Source organism: Pleurodeles waltl, chromosome 7, assembly GCF_031143425.1.
Source record: "Pleurodeles waltl isolate 20211129_DDA chromosome 7, aPleWal1.hap1.20221129, whole genome shotgun sequence".
Taxonomy (NCBI): domain Eukaryota; kingdom Metazoa; phylum Chordata; class Amphibia; order Caudata; family Salamandridae; genus Pleurodeles; species Pleurodeles waltl.
The window spans coordinates 124,808,066-124,825,712 of record NC_090446.1 but is presented as its reverse complement, the minus strand read 5'-3'; the positions used below and the strand labels follow the sequence as shown (position 1 = coordinate 124,825,712).

The 17,647-nt window shown below is 47.5% G+C and overlaps 1 protein-coding gene across 6 annotated transcripts in view; it reads right to left on the bottom strand.

The window, feature by feature from the left end:
* Positions 1-17,647, bottom strand: part of ZBTB46 (zinc finger and BTB domain containing 46) — a 232,109-nt gene that overhangs the window by 81,200 nt on the left and 133,262 nt on the right. For all 6 annotated transcript variants that reach the window (XM_069243264.1, XM_069243263.1, XM_069243261.1 and 3 more), the window contains one exon: positions 6,845-6,931. In XM_069243264.1, the coding sequence (XP_069099365.1) occupies positions 6,845-6,931 (87 nt within the window). The remainder of the gene's footprint in view (positions 1-6,844; positions 6,932-17,647) is intronic.

The window sequence follows — 17,647 nt, the reverse complement described above, 5'->3', positions numbered from 1 at the left end:
AGCCCTCAGGACCAAAAGGAGCACACTCAAGAATTACTTGGTGAGACCAGAGAGGCAACGGGGAGGCGGGTGAGACCGTGAGGAATCCACAGGTAGCTAATGTATCCACCAGAAAAGTCGTTACCGAAGGTAAGTAACTCGTTCTTCTGATGGATACAACTACCTGTGGATTCCTCACCGAATGAATAGAGTCCCAAAGCAGTACCGCTCTCGGTGGTGGGTGCCTATATGGTCAAACCAAGAAATCCTGCAGCACTGACCGTGCAAAATGGCCGTCCCTTCTGACCTCTGAGTCCAAGCAGTAATGCCTTGCAAAAGTGTGAAGGGACGACCAAGTTGCGGCCTTGCAGATGTCAACCACAGGAGCACCTCTAGCCAAGGCCGAAGTGGCCGACTTAGCCCTGATGGAATGAGCTCTAATACCATCAGGAGGATCCTTCTTTGCTAAAGAGTAACACATTTTAATGCAAAGAACAACCCACCTGGAGAGTGTTCTCTTGTGGACTGCCTTTCCTCTCGCCCACGTATCCGATGAAAAGCTGATCCTCCAGCCTGAAATCCTTCGTTCTGTCTATGTAGAAGCTTAACGCCCTCTTTGGGTCCAAGCGATGTAGTCTCTCTTCTTCCTTTGAAGGATGAGGCGGAGGATAAAACGTGGACAGAGTAATTGTCTGGGCCAAATGGAAAGGTGAAACAACCTTCGGGAGGAAAGCAGCCTTGGTCCTCAACACCACCTTACCCCCGTAAAAAGTTGTATAAGGGGGTTTCACTGACAAAGCCTGCAACTCACTCACTCTCCTTGCAGATGTTATAGCAACCAGGAAGACTGTCTTAAGAACTAACAATCTTAAGGGGCAAGAATGCATAGGTTCAAAAGGAGACCCCATAAGGAAAGTTAAGACCAAGGACAAATCCCATTGAGGCATAACAAAAGGATTTGGAGGATATTTATTCATAAGGCCCTTTAAGAATCTAAGTACTATAGGAGATTTAAATAACGAAGGTTGGTCTGGAAGACAAATGAAGGCTGACAAGGCAGACAAGTAACCTTTAATAGTAGCCACTGCACAACCCCTCTGTGCTAAAGACAAAGCAAATGATAAAACATCTGACAAATGAGCATGTAAGGGATCAATCTGTCTCTCTCCACACCATACCACAAATTTAGACCACCTATTAGCATAGATAGATTTAATGGAGTGTCGCCTGGCCGCTAAGATAACATCCACTACATCAGGCGGGAGAGAGAAGGAACTCAGGTTGCCCGCTCAATCTCCAGGCATGTAGGTGCAGACTCTGGAGGTTGGGGTGTAAAACCTGCCCCTGCGACTGCGAGAGGAGGTCTGCCCTGAGAGGGAGACAGAGCGGAGGGCACAGTGAGAGTTGGAGAAGGTCGGAGTACCACACCCTCCTTGGCCAATCCGGAGCGATTAAGATTACTTGGGCCCGGTCTTGGCGAATTTTCCTCAACACTCGAGGAATCAAGGGTATGGGGGGGGAAACGCGTAAAGCAACTGGTCGCACCAGGTTCTCTGAAACGTGTCCCCCAAAGCTCTCTGCACCGGATACTGGAGGCTGCAGAATAACGGACAGTGCGAGTTCTCCTGGGTGGCAAACAGATCTATCCGAGGAAACCCCCACAACTGAAGATTAGACGGACTTGATCTGGATGGAGACGCCACTCGTGGTCGGCCGAGAAATGGCAACTGAGACTGTCCGCACGAACATTCAAGACTCCGGCCAGATGATTTGCTAGCAAGCAAATCTGATGGTCCATTGCCCAGGACCATAGTCTAAGAGCTTCTCTGCAGAGAAGGTATGACCCCACTCCTCCCTGTTTGTTTATATACCACATCTCGGTAGTATTGTCCGTCAGGACCTGAACCGACTGACCGCGAAGGGATGGGAGGAAGGCCTTGAGAGCCAGACGTACAGCCCGTAACTCTAACAGATTGATATGAAACATCTGTTCCTCTGGAGACCAAAGCCCTTTGATTTCCAGGTCCCCCAGATGAGCTCCCCATCCTAGAGTGGAAGCATCCGTTATGACCGTGGTCACTGGTGGAGGCTGCGTGAACGGCCTTCCCCGGGAAAGATTGTCGTCCGCAATCCACCACTTCAAATCCGTGGCAGCATCCCTGGAGATCCTGACAGAACCTTCGAGATCCCCTCTGTGTTGAGACCACTGCCTTCGGAGGCACCACTGAAGAGCCCTCATGTGCCAGCGAGCATGCGTGACCAACAGTATGCAGGAGGCAAACAGACCGAGCAGACGAAGGACCTTGAGGACTGGAATGACCGCTCCACTTTGAAACATTGGAACCAACTCCTGAATATATTGAATCCGCTGTGGCGGAGGAAAGGCTCGATCCAATGTTGTATCCAGTACTGCCCCTATGAACAGGAGGCAGTGAGGGCTATAGGTGAGATTTGGGCACGTTCACCGAAAAGCCCAGGTCGAACAACAACTGAGTCGTCAACTGCAGATGATGCAGCGCAAGCTCCGGAGTCTTGGCTTTTATCAACCAGTCGTCCAAGTAAGGGAATACTGCTATCCCCTTCCTTCTGAGCTCTGCCGCAACCACCGACATCACCTTCGTGAAGACTCGAGGTGCTGAAGTAAGACCAAACGGGAGGACCGCAAACTGATAGTGCTGCGACCCCACCACAAACCGGAGATACTTCCTGTGCGACTTAAGAATCGGGATATGAAAATAAGCATCCTGCAAGTCGACCAACACCATCCAGTCTCCCTTGTTCAATGCCAAAAGCACCTGAGCTAGGGTCAGCATCTTGAACTTTTCCTGTTTGAGGAACCAATTCAAAATCCTCAGGTCCAGGATTGGTCTCAACCGACCATCCTTTTTGGGAATCAGGAAGCACCTGGAATAACAACCTTGACCCTTCTCCTGCTCTGGAACCAACTCCACTGCACCCTTTGAAAGGAGGACTTGAACCTCCTGTTCTAACAACAGGAGGTGTTCTTCTGAACAATAAGATGGGCGGGGCGGGATTGGGGGAGGAAACTCCCGAAAGGGAAGGGTGTAGCCTTTTCCCACAATGCTGGTAACCCTGATGTGATGACCCCCGACTTGTGAAGAAAATGCAGTAACCGTCCCCCTACAGGAGAGGAGTGAGTGGGAATTGGTGGAAGCCTAAGGCTGCTTCCCCTGCTGCACCCCTCCAGAGGAAGAGGCAGAGTGCTGCTGAGAGGCTTCTCTGGTAGGACCCTACCCCTCCCTCTAAATGATCTAAAGGTGAGAGAGGAGGTAGGTTGTTGGAATCTCCCCCGAAAGGAAGAGGAGGATGAGCCACGACCAAATCCTCGAAACCTCCTAAAAAACCTGGAGGAGGCAGAAGAAGCGGCTTGCAGTCCTAACGACTTGGCCGTGGCCCTACTCTCTTTAAACCTCTCCAAGGCCGAATCTGCTTTGGCACCAAAAAGCTTGTGTTGCAGCAGCCTGAGCATCAGACACGAGATTCAAGAGTCCTTGAGGAAGCTCTGTATGCAATGATGTTATCTCGTCCATAAGAGCATAGATGTACCGCCCCAAGATACACGTAGCGTTAGTGGACTTTAACGCCATGCTACAGGACGAAAACACTTTCTTCGACTGGGAGTCCAACTTTTTGGAGTCTCTGTCCCCCGGCACTGTTGGAAAAGATCCAGGCGCAGATCTAGCAGAACAGGAAGCCTGGACCACCAAGCCCTCCGGCGTAGGGTGTCTGGAAAGAAAGCCAGGGTCAGATGGTGCAGCCCGATACCTCCTGGCCACCGACCTATTAACAGCTAAGGAAGATACCGGCTTCTTCCAGACCTCCAATACCGGTTCAAGCAGAGCCTCGTTAAATGGCAAGAGGCTCTGCCGATGTAGAGGCCTGATGTAAGACCTCAGTTAGTAAATTCTGTTTCGCCTCAGCCACCGGCAAAGGCAGTTCGAGGAAGTTAGCCGCCTTCCTTATTACAGCATGAAAAGTGGCTGCCTCCTCAGTATACTCCCTTGGAGATGACAAGTCCCACTCAGGGGAAGTATCAAGGCCACTAGCTGTATCCAGTCCATGAAGACCCTCGCTAGAATCTTCAATTTCCCCTTCCTCCAGAACTCGTTGATATTCCTGTTCCTCCAAGAGGCGGAGAGCACGTCTCCTCGAATGTAACCTCTCCTCAATACACAGCGTCGACATGGCGTCTGCAGAAGTCAAGGAACGACGCCGATCACCGGATCCGTCCAACGCCATGTCAGGCGCCACGGGAAGCTTCGACGCCGAGCCAGGCGCCGGACGAAGAGAGGTGCATCTCGGAGTCTCAGATGGTCCTGCCGGGGTCACTGGCCGATAACCCCGAAGCCGATGGAGCCGAAACCTCCGGGGCCGAAACCTCTGGAGCCACCGGAGCCGACACCGGCGTCGAGCCCACATTTCCCAAGGGGAGAAAGGGCATGAAGGGTGCTGGCCGTATCAGCGCCGGAGCACCCAAGCTGAAAGCCAACAGGCCCGAAGGACCAGTCGGAGCACTGCCTGGAGCCATCTGCTGGAATATGGTAAACATTGCATTAAAAAATGCAGTATTATCGGCTCCAGGAGCCGGGAAAGCCGGATACTGGGGTGCCTGGATCGAAGGTGACCCCGACCTCGACGTCTGAGACGTCGGAGAGAACACCTAAGGCTGTGGCATCTCAATCACTGAAGACGTCTGCCCAGGCAAAGCCGGAGAGGGCAACAGCGTCGATGGATGAGGAGTGACTGTGGGACTGACCTCCCAAGTCTTCCGACGCCGAGCCGATGGCGACCTCGATCGAGACCTCTCCTTGCTCGAATGGCGCCGTGAGTCCCGACGGGAGTCTCAATGACGTCGATGCGACTTCGGCGAGGAGGATTTCCTATGATGTTTCTTCTCCTTTCTTTTCGACTTCGCCATAAAGAGTTTGCCTTCTCTCTCCTTCAGGGCTTTCGGATTCATGTGTTGACATGAATCACACGTGGCCACGTCGTGGTCTGAACTTAAGCACCACAAGCAGTCCGAATGTGGGTCAGTAACTGACATCTTGCCCCCACACTCCCGACAGGGCTTGAAACCAGACTTCCTCTGAGACATAGTAACCTCAGAGAAAAAGACAGGCAGCAGAAAAAACACACTGTAACCGAAAGGCAACAGTAGCTCCCTCGAAGATAACCGTTTCGAATGGCACGGAAAAAAGGGAACGGACGTCGGCGAGGACTTCTTATTGCCTATATGACGTCAGACGGCGTCGCGTGGGCAAATGTGACGTCCTCGTCGACGTGCAGAAGCTAGGAAGAAGATTTCCGTCGAATGCTGGCGCCATGGGAGTATTCATTCGGTGAGGAATCCACAGGTAGTTGTATCCATCAGAAATGCTTGTTTAAATGTTGTCAATTAATATGTTGCTGACTTTATACTTTGAATGCGTGTTGTAGAACACTGAAGTCCGGTTTAGTAGAGTAAGTGCTATATTAGTGCTATATTACCTAATAAATAAAATGTAGAAACAAACCATGCAACTGAGAGCTTTAACTGACAGATGAGGGCCTGACCTACCAATGTGTGGCATTCAAAGAGGGGAATTAAAACCCCAGTGTGACGGTGATGTAGGAAGATATCATCCTTTGCTTTAACAAGCTTTTTTCATGCCATATGGCTCTGGTCAATATGAAGGCTGTGAAAGGAGTGGTGCTCCAATCACTGCAAACGAGAAGGCAACAAAGTAGCCAACGAGGGTGAACCAGGGTAGCGTTAAGGGTGGCAAAGCCAATTACTGGATCTAAGGCTAAGAGGCCTGGCTTTTACAGGTGATCAGTTAGGCCAACAGAAAGTGGATTATGACAGTGGGATGATGGCGTGATGCTGGCCGAACTTGCTTTAGAACAATCCGAAATTATAGCCAGAGGCACTGGTAAAAAAAAATGGCAGGGGGATCAATTTTTATAACAGTATCACTGTATAACAGTAGCCTTAAGAGAGCAGCAGTGAACACATAATAATCACAATGGCTCAAATATCTCAGCAGCAAATAAAGGCCATGCAAGACTTGAGTAAGTTGATTGACTGATTAGAACTCCTATGTTTAGGAAGAACTTTCATCTGCAGATGGAACTGAAAGCGGGGGGGGGGAGGGGGGGGATTTCCCACAACCAACAGAAACTTCATAGAACAGATTTTCAGCGTATTTTGAGATCAAGGTAATAAAGCATTAACCTTTAAAGCTGCTATCACAATGGTTGTCTAATGTCTATTGCTCAGGGGTCTTTCCCCATTAGATTGTATCATCAACATTCTAAAATCAGGGTGCCCAATGTAGGGCCAGGATTAGAATATACACAGTAGAAATAACTTAGCTGTTACCCTGAAAACCTGGCATGAATCCAGTCCTCCTGGACCTACACTGAACGTCGCTGCCACAGATGAGGGTTGCTCCAGCAAGCCTCTTCTCTAATGAAATCAGCCATGCACGGCTGAAAAGACGACACTCACCTCTGCAAAATGTTCCCTCTCTCCTGCCTGGTTCAACCACCATCCGGGCATGCCCTTCCTAAATCCCACCCTCTGATTTCATTCAAGTAAGAGGAGAGTCACCCAAACCGATAAACACAACAAAAAGACAAATGTGTTCTCTTATCAATGTCTCCAGCAGACTGGTACATTTAAAGCATCAAAGCACCCACTACATCACTTCATTTGAGGGAAACCTGAACACAGACACTCTAGAGGGGGCTGAAAGCACCCAGTAATCCCCGAGTTGTTAATGTACCAAGTAACAACCTCTCAAAAAATATCACTCACAAATTCGGAGTAGCGTGCATTTACGGATGATGTACATCTACTTACTTGGGTTTAGTCTGTCCACGTTTGAGATCGTAGGAGAGGCGTGAAGAGGGCTCAGGGCGGGAAAACCTGCTCTCAACTGGCCGGTTCCTAGGAAGAGACAGAAGGCACAATCACGATGTTAGAACTGAAAAGGCACTGTAAGCACCGGAAAAGGTGGCAGGCAGGATAAAGCTATAAACGCATCATGGACCCTCAATAGTGTAATAGCTGATGGGAGCTCAAACTGAGGACCAGGTGAGCAGTTTCTATAAGCGCCATTAAAGCAAACAGTTTGTCTGAGGATTTTGTGGTGGCTGCCCTCTCAGCTCACAACCATCTCAGAACTCACAGCATGTAGCCACCTCATCTCACAGCTATCACAATACACAAGGCTCCTATCAATTGTAAAACTCAAGTATGGTGCACACTCTGCTCACTTTCACAAGACTCGAAGCACACTACACCATCAAACACAGACATGAAGGTGAGAGGTGCCCTCAGATCACAACTGTTGTAACATGCAACACTCCAAGCACAGCTCACCTTTAGGTCACAACGTTTGAATGACTGTACACACCACTGCAAAACCCAAAGTAATGCAACCGTGCGGTGACAACTGTTACAAAACCAAAGCCACAAGGCATCATTGTCTCCCTACCATGGCAACACAAGATGTACCCCTAACTCGCAACCGTTGACACCTGAAGCATTACACACGCTCAGCCACACCAACACAAAAACCTTGATGCACCCCAGTTCACAAACAACGCAGGAGCATGCCACACCCTCACCTCACAATCAAACCGTGATACACCCTCCGTTCATAAACATCACATCACCAGGAGAATGATGCACTCTCAGCTCACAGCAACACCCAAACCATGATGCACCCCAGGAGCATAAGACACCCTCACCTCACAACCAAACCATGATACAACCCCTGTTCATAAACATCACAACAACAGGAGCATGATGCACCCTCAGCTCACAGCAACACCCAAATCATGATGCACCTCAGTTCATAAACAGCGCAGGAGCATGAGACACCCTCACAACCAAACCATGATACACCCTCAACTCAAAGGCCATTGCAATAGCAGCAGCATGACAAACCCTCAGCTCACAACCACTGCAACACCAGATGCATGCCGCGCCCTCAGCTCACAAACACTGCAACACCGGATGCATGCCGCGCCCTCAGCTCACAACCACTGCAACACCGGATGCATGCCGCGCCCTCAGCTCACAACCACTGCAACACCAGATGCATGCCGCGCCCTCAGCTCGCAAACACTGCAACACCAGATGCATGCCGCGCCCTCAGCTCGCAAACACTGCAACACCAGATGCATGCCGCGCCCTCAGCTCGCAACCACTGCAACACCAGATGCATGCCACGCCCTCAGCTCACAACCACTGCAACACCAGATGCATGCCGCGCCCTCAGTTCACAGCCACTGCAACACCAGATGCATGCCGCACCCTCAGCTCACAACCACTGCAACACCAGATGCATGCCGCACCCTCAGCTCACAACCACTGCAACACCAGATGCATGCCGCACCCTCAGCTCACAGCCACTGCAACACCAGATGCATGCCGCACCCTCAGCTCACAACCACTGCAACACCAGAAGCATGCCGCACCCTCAGCTCACAACCACTGCAACACCAGAAGCAGGCAACAACCCATCTTTTCATGATTTCTCTATTTTATTTAAACAGATTTACAGTGCTCATTACTGCGAGGAGCACTGATGCAGCAAACACCGTGAATAAGGTCGGTGGCACAATTTCCAAAAAAGGGACACGAACTCTTAAGATGATTCAGCAACTATGCAAATAGCTATTTAGGACCGTAACATTGATCAACCACATTTTTTTAATCTATAACCATCACCTACGTAACGGGATTAAAGAGTAGATGTGATTTGCGCTTGTCTGCTTAGCAAAAGACAATACATACATAGAACAAATGAGGCTCAACTTGCTCTACCTTCTTGTAAAGCAAACTCCCTTCGCCACTGGAGATTTTCAATTTACCTAATTAGATTCTTTTTAGCCAGTACCTTGCTCCCCCGTGTTGCTTTAGCTAAATGCAATTTTATGCCTCCCTAGCAGAAGATCCCCAGGGTGCGCACACCCTTTTCAAACGAGCCCTCTCCAACCCTCCCTGGGTGCCTCGCCCTTCAGTGTTCACTCCCTCCTCCCAATTAACCTTGCTCTATTTTCACCAGCGCTCAAGGTTGGCATCGCTCTCACTACTCCTACCTCGTGGCCGAGCCACCACCTACCCGGCCAAAGCCCTGAGATAAAACCGGCACGGCATCGGAAGCGGGCCTAAGGGGAATGGTTTCTCAACCTCTTGCCCTGCACTGACATTTTCAAAGAATTGTGAATTGAAAATGATGAGCAAAAGAAAGGGACATATGCAAAGGACAACGGGCAGGTGAAAGAGGAGGCCAGAAAGAAGTAATGAAAGAGCAAGGGAGCTGGGACGGAAGCAGCAATGTGGGTAGGATAAGGGATAACCACATACAAATACTAGTTACAAGATACTAAAAACGGCAATATTTGAAACCAGGAAAGACTAAAAAAAATTAAAAAAAATAAAAAAAAAACACACACACCACTGGTGCTTATTTTCCCTTTTAGTTGCATTGAAGAGGAGGCAATTTTAGGAGGGAGACAAAAGTACTTTTTGGCTTACAAAACATGGAGACTTCTGCCCGAATCAGGAGCGCTGACATCAATGGATGACGTACCCCCAAAATGCACACAATTATAATAATTTTGATGGTTGTCTGTGTCCCTTTCCACATGAGAACGTGTCTAGAAAGTCCAGAGTCTAATCCCTGGAGAATGGTTTCTTGGGAGCACCAGTTAAGTGCAGCCTGGATGGAAGACCTGCTTAGGCTCAGCAGTACCAGTTGGGCCAGAGTGCTTGGTGCTCTTTTTACACACCCTCTGGCATTAGCTGTGCACCAAGGACTATGGGAGCCATACAGGAGAGCGAGTGAGCTGCAACAGTATTTGACGGAGGGGGATTGTGTGGTTTTCCTGGCCTTCATCTTCATGCTCAGAGCAACCATGAAGTAACAAAGGAGACCACTGAGAATAATATGGACCCAAACGTGGCAGCCACACCTGTAGGGAACTGGGAGCGGGTGATCAACTCCTGATGCAGCTACTCCTGGTGTCAGGGGTTAGCAAGCCCCATTTGTACACCTTGGAGTTCACAGAGTGTGAGACTGCCAGGGGAGAATCCGCAGGGGATATGTCCTGAGGATAAACACAGCTCCAGAAAAGACTCCCGGCAGGTTTGAGGGAAGAATATAACCATGTGAATAAGCTGCTGCTTATTGCTGATGGAATGTAACCAGGCTTGTGGTCTTTGCACTGCAAATATGAGCTTAAAACAGATCTAGAAAGAAGCAAAATAATTGGACTAAGCAGTCACAAGACTAAAGAGAAATTAAGGAAAAAAAAGTCGAACCAAACAAAAAGTTCCTGACTCAGACCCGAAGGCCAATGTACGTAACCGGCATGGGCATGCATTCACACAGGCGACAGAGCACCCTACTAATGACCTAAACTAGAGTACTGAGTTACTAATGAGTAAAGTTCCATATTAAAACAGCCAATAAAAGGACGGGATACTGTAAGTTGGGAATGTAAAAGAGCCATATCATAAGAGTACCCTCCCTACAAAACTCTCAGTCATGGACCTTTGGCAGAAGGCCTCATGTTCTAAGTAACAACTCAACTATAAGAAACCGGTCATACATTTTCAAAGCAACTCACTCATCCTCGATTAGGAAAATGAAAATGTCACTTACCCAGTGTACATCTGTTCGTGGCATCAGTCGCTGAGATTCACATGGTATGCATGAGCTCGCCATCTGGTGTTGGGTCGGAGTGTTACAAGTTGTTTTTCTTCGAAGAAGTGTTTTCGAGTCACGGGGCCGAGTGACTCCACCTTCTGTGCTCATTGCGCATGGGCGTCGACTCCATCTTCGATTGTTTTCCCCGCAGAGGGTGAGGTAGGAGTTGTACTATAGTAATAGTGCCCGCGCAATGAAAAATGTAAGTATGTATCTATTAAAGGATTAAGTAATATATATACAAATGTACAAAATTGAAGGTAACTTCTGAACTGCTACAGGCCTCCGGGGAGGTGGGTGGGTCCATGTGAATCTCAGCGACTGATGCCACGAACAGATGTACACTGGGTAAGTGACATTTTCAGTTCGATGGCATCTGTCGCTGTAGATACACATGGTATGCATAGACTAGTAAGCAGTTAGTTCCCCATAAGCGGTGGTTTAGCCTGTAGGAGTAGAAGTTGTCTGAAATAGAGTTCTTAATACAGCTTGACCTACTGTAGCTTGTTGTGCGGATAGCACATCTATACAGTAGTGTTTGGTGAATGTGTGAGGCGTAGACCAAGTGGCTGCCTTACATATTTCTTGCATTGGGATGTTTCCTAAAAAGGCCATTGAAGCACCTTTTTTTCCTTGTTGAATGTGCCCTGGGAGTAATGGGCAGTTGTCTTTTTGCTTTAAGGTAGCAGATTTGGATGCATTTAACTATCCATCTGGCTATACCTTGTTTTGATATTGGGTTACCTGCATGAGGTTTTTGGAATGCAATAAATAGCTGTTTAGTTTTTCTGATGTTCTTCGTTCTGTCAATGTAGTACATTAATGCTCTTTTGACATCTAATGTATGTAGTGCTCTTTCAGCCACAGAATCTGGCTGTGGGAAGAATACTGGTAGTTCTACCGTTTGATTTAGATGGAATGGAGAAATAACTTTTGGTAAAAATTTTGGATTAGGTCGTAGGACGACCTTATTTTTATGTATTTGTATAAAAGGCTCTTGTGTTGTGAACGCTTGAATTTCACTTACTCTTCTTAGAGATGTAATGGCGATGAGAAAGGCAACTTTCCAGGTGAGGAATTGTATTCCGCAAGAGTGCATGGGTTCGAAAGGTGGGCCCATGAGTCTTGTTAGAACCACGTTTAGGTTCCATGAAGGAACAGGTGGTGTTCTTGGTGGTATAATTCTTTTAAGCCCTTCTATGAATGCTTTGATAACTGGTATCCTATACAAGGAAGTTGAATATGTAGTTTGCAGGTATGCAGATATTGCTGCAAGATGTATTTTAATAGAAGAGAAGGCTAGCTTTGCTTTTTGTAAATGGAGCAAGTAATTTACTATATGTTTTGGAGTTGCCTCTAGTGGTTGTATCTGATTATGATGGCAGTACCAAACAAATCTTTTCCACTTACTTGCGTAGCAGTGTCTAGTGGATGGCCTTCTGGCCTGCTTTATGACTTCCATACACTCTTGGCTAAGTTGTAAGTGTCCGAATTCTAGGATTTCAGGAGCCAGATTGCTAGATTCAGCGATGCTGGGTCCGGGTGTCTGATCTGTTGGTTGTGTTGCGTTAACAGATCTGGTTTGTTGGGCAGTTTGATGTGTGGTACTACAGACAGATCTAGCAGTGTTGTGTACCAGGGTTGTCTTGCCCACGTTGGTGCTATTAAAATGAGTTTGAGTTTGTTTTGACTCAATTTGTTTACTAGGTAAGGAAGGAGAGGGAGAGGAGGAAAAGCGTAAGCAAATATTCCTGACCAGTTCATCCATAGGGCATTGCCTTGGGATTGCTTGTGTGGGTATCTGGACGCGAAGTTTTGGCATTTTGCGTTCTCTTTTGTTGCAAATAAGTCTATTTGTGGTGTTCCCCAGAGTGTGAAGTAGGTGTTCAGAATTTGTGGGTGGATTTCCCATTCGTGGACTTGCTGGTGATCTCGAGAGAGATTGTCTGCCATCTGATTCTGGATCCCCGGAATAAACTGTGCTATTAGACCAATTTGATGGTGGATTGCCCACTTCCATATTTGTTGAGCTAACAAGCTTAACTGCGTGGAATGTGTTCCTCCTTGTTTGTTTAGATAATACATCGTTGTCATGTTGTCTGTTTTGACAAGGATGTATTTGTGGGTTATGATTGGTTGGAAAGCTTTTAGTGCTTGAAAAACTGCTAATAATTCTAGATGATTTATATGCAGTTTTGTTTGATGTATGTTCCATTGTCCTCTTATGTTGTGTTGATTGAGATGTGCTCCCCACCCTGTCATGGAAGCATCTGTTGTTATTACGTACTGTGGCACTGGGTCTTTGAAAGGCCGCCCTATGTTTAAATTTATACTGTTCCACCATAGAAGCGATAGGTAAGTTTGGCGGTCTAGCAACACCAGATCTAGAAGGTGACCCTGTGCTTGAGACCACTGTGAGGCTAGGCACTGTTGTAAGGGCCTCATGTGCAGTCTTGCGTTTGGGACAATGGCTATGCATGAGGACATCATGCCTAGGAGCTGTAGTATTGTTCTTGCTTGTATTGTTTGGTTTGGAGACATGTGTTGAATGACCCTGTTGAAATTGTGGATCCTTTGTGGAGTTGGCGTTGCTACTCCTTTTGTCGTGTGTATTATGGCTCCTAGATATTGCTGTACTTTGCTTGGCAGAATGTTTGATTTTGCAAAGTTGACGGTGAACCCTAGATTGTAGAGGGTTTGTATGACTTGATTTGTGTGGTTTGAGCATTGTGTGAGCGAACTGGTTTTGATTAGCCAGTCGTCTAGATACGGGAACACATGTATTTGCTGCCTTCTGATGTGTGCAGCGACTACTGCTAGGCATTTTGTGAATACTCTTGGAGCGGTTGTTAAACCAAAAGGCAATACTTTGAATTGGTAATGTATTCCTTTGAATACAAACCTTAGATATTTCCTGTGTGATTGATGTATTGGTATATGGAAATATGCGTCCTTGAGGTCTAGGGTTGTCATGTAGTCGTGTTTTCTGAGCAATGGTAACACTTCTTGTAGTGTGACCATGTGAAAGTGGTCTGATTTGATGAATGTGTTTACTACCCTGAGGTCTAGAATTGGTCTCAGTGTTTCGTCCTTTTTTGGTATTTTCTATGGCTGTGTCGACCTCCGGACCGAACAGAAGTTTCTCGTTTACTGGCATGTTAAGCACTGCCTGCTGAATTTCTGGCTTGAATCCAGACGTTCTGAGCCATGCGTGCCTACGGATGGTAACCGACGTATTAATGGTTCTTGCGGCCGTGTCTGCTGCATCCATGGAGGAGCGTATTTGATTGTTGGAAATGTTTTGACCCTCCTCAACAACCTGTTTTGCTCTTTTTTGCAGATCTTTTGGGAGATGTTCAATGAGATGCTGCATCTCATCCCAGTGGGCTCTGTCGTATCGCGCTAGCAGCGCTTGTGAATTTGCGATGCGCCACTGGTTTGCTGCTTGGACAGCAACCCTCTTCCCGGCTGCATCGAACTTCCTACTTTCTTTATCTGGGGGAGGTGCATCCCCAGAAGTGTGTGAGTTTGCCCGTTTTCTGGCAGCCCCTACCACCACAGAGTCTGGTGGCAGCTGAGAGGTGATGAATACGGGGTCCGTAGGAGGCGCCTTATACTTTTTGTCCACCCTAGGCGTCACTGCCCTACTTTTAACTGGCTCCTTGAAAATGTCCTTTGCATGGCGTAGCATGCCTGGGAGCATCGGCAGGCTTTGGTAGGAGCTGTGGGTTGAGGAGAGGGTGTTAAATAAAAAATCATCCTCTACTTGTTCCGAGTGTAGTTCCACATTATGGAATAGTGCTGCTCTAGCCACCACTTGTGAGTAGGCTGTGCTGTCTTCCGGTGGTGATGGCCTAGTTGGGTATGTGTCTGGGCTGTTATCAGACACTGGTGCGTCGTACAAGTCCCACGCATCCTGATCTTGGTCATCGTGGCTCATGGCGGTGTGAGCTGGCGAATGTGACGGGGTGTAAGTTGGCGAAGCCGGAGTTACAGGTGGAGGCGAGGGAGGAGGTGTTACCTTTTGTGCTGTTTGTTGCTGAGGAGTAAACTGAAGCGTTCTCTTTCGTTTGACAGGTGGAAGGGTACTGATCTTCCCAGTCCCCTGCTGAATAAAGATACGCTTTTGCGTGTGATCCACGTCAGTGGATTGCAGTTCTTGTTCAAATCTATGTTTCTTCATTTGAGAAGACATAGAATGCTCTTCAGTGTAGGAGCCAGAAACAGGGTCTGATGTCGCTTTTTTCGGCTCCGAAAACCCTGTCGATTGTTTTTTCGGCTCCGAGGTAACCTTCCTCTTTTTCTGTGCCGAAAATTCTGGGCCTCTATGGTCTTCGGCGCCACTGTCTCGGCGTCGATCCGTGTCGACACCGAACTCTCGGTGTCGATGCTTCTGTTTAGCACTCTCTCGGTCTCGAGGAGGCTGCGTGCCGGTGTCTCGACCGGAGTCGGACGATCTCGACACTGAATGGGCCTTTTTCGGTGCCGATTGTTGGTCACCGAGAATTTGGGTGGAGCCATGGCCGGTTGGCAGTGGCGTCCCCTGGGCCTTCTTTCCTTTTTTAAGGTTTGATCTCGACGTCTTACTCACAGTTCTTGTAGAGTGTAGCTCGTCGGAGTCTGAATCCTGGATGGAAAAGGATTCCTCCTGTTCCTCTTCTGTCTCGAACTGTCGACGCTCTTTTGGCGTGGACGCCATCTGCAGTCTTCTCGCTCGACGGTCGCGCAGAGTTTTTCGGGACCGGAACGCCCGACAGGCCTCACAGGATTCTTCGCTGTGCTCGGGTGACAGGCACAGATTACAGACCGAGTGTAGGTCCGTATAAGGATATTTGTTGTGGCATTCGGGGCAGAATCGAAACGGGGTCCGTTCCATCGGCGTTGTCCTCCACGCGGTCGGGCCGACTAGGCCCCGACGGGGTGCCGAAATCTACCCCGAAGGGCACCGAAGCGCTTCGATGTTCAACGCGTCGTCGTATGTGTCTATCTCTAACCGGATCGCAACGATACCGTCGAAAATCTTCCGTCTTCAGCTATCTTTCCGTTCCGAAACTCGGAGCGACAGGAACACGTCCGAACCCGATGGCGGAAAGAAAACAATCGAAGATGGAGTCGACGCCCATGCGCAATGAGCACAGAAGGTGGAGTCACTCGGCCCCGTGACTCGAAAACACTTCTTCGAAGAAAAACAACTTGTAACACTCCGACCCAACACCAGATGGCGAGCTCATGCATACCATGTGTATCTACAGCGACAGATGCCATCGAACACATATTTAGTAAGTAGTGCTGGCTGTAGAAAGTGACGTTAGTGCACTCTGGGCCACTACATTTGCGTTGTCAGGGCTAGTAATTTCCACATAAATGCAATTACAATTAGCTTCATACTACAAGCAAAGGGTTAATTGGATAAAGAACAGCCCAGAACACCTCTTCAAATGCTAATGTAATTTATTTACATCAAAGGCAGGAAGGCCAGAAAAGGATTTTCCTCACCTGGATGAGCAGTTTCATTGCAAATGAAGAGGAGGCAAGGGAGTAATTTGAATGTGTGAGGGTGCTCACATTTTAAACACCCTGCCTAGGACAATTTGAGAATGTCCCCTTGTAATAAACTTTTATTTTCAGAGCAGATGGCAGTCTGAAATGGTAACAGGCTAGAGCGGTCTCAAACATACTCGCCCTCAGACAACACCACCATTTGGACGACATACTTCAAACCGAAATCTAAAGCTCTTTCTGAAGAGAGAGACTATATTTCAGTTTTTTCCTCCTAAGGCTTTTACGCTGGAGGAGGGGAAATCGCTCAAATAATCCTCCGTAGCAAAAGTTCAGCAGATTATATCGGACCCAAACAGAAAATATATGGTTGACCGACTATTCTTGAGGACAGAGTGGAAAGGCAGTTAGCTCTTTGGAAGGATTCAAATCAACCTGATATACCACACCGGGCTGTCACTGCACTGGATGATAAACCTTGACCAACATTTCAGGAGCTCACAGTTAGGACTACTATGACCTTCAATATCCGAGTACTGTAATAACCTGTCTACACTGCCTCTGAAGAGGTGCCTGAGAACACCAGCGGAAGGCAAGGCTACCGTTTTAAAACAACGGTCTGACTCCCAAAGCAGGTGCTGAATGTCAGTAACCTGCTTCTGTAGGCTTTCTATTATTCTTAGAGTAGGTCTCCTACTTTTAAGAGCTCCACAAAGAGCCCCAGGAGTACTCTATAGGTGTACATTCCAAGCAGCATTCCAACTTCACAAAAAGTACTTGAGCAAAATGTTCACTCAGAAGAATGCCTAATGACATGAAAAAAATGTGTTTACACATGTAACGTTTACCGATACAGGGAAATAAGCAATCCTTCTAGAAATACTGCTGCCCAAACCTGAAGTCACAGAATGGATGGGAAAAGGTTCCATTTTCTCTTTTAAGGATATTATATACTCAAGTGGGGGAGACCTAAGATCTAGATAAGTCGAGAACATTCCTCGCAAATACTAGGAAAGCCAAGAGATCCGGCTTTACAATACTAACAGAAATCGATAAATGCTGTTTAGCACGGTAAAGGCAGACCTACTGACTTTGCAAACGTTTGGGGGTGAAAAGTATAAAAAACGAATTGATCTGTGCACAACATGCACAAAGGAGTTCTGAATGTAGCGAACTGTGAAGACCAAGTGTACTTTTCAGATGTAAATGAGTTCCTCTGTTTTATCATCAAAAGACTTCATTCGGTTTGAATAAAATCACAAAAGAATACACAAACATATTTAATCCGTAAATAATAAATCATAAAAGAATACACAAACTTATTTAATCCGTAAATAATAAATCAACACCCAAGTACAATTTTCCATCCATTAGTATAGGGTCCTAAAGTTCCTTGTGCATAACAAAGTACATACATAAAAACTACCGGTGTTCCACTGTTA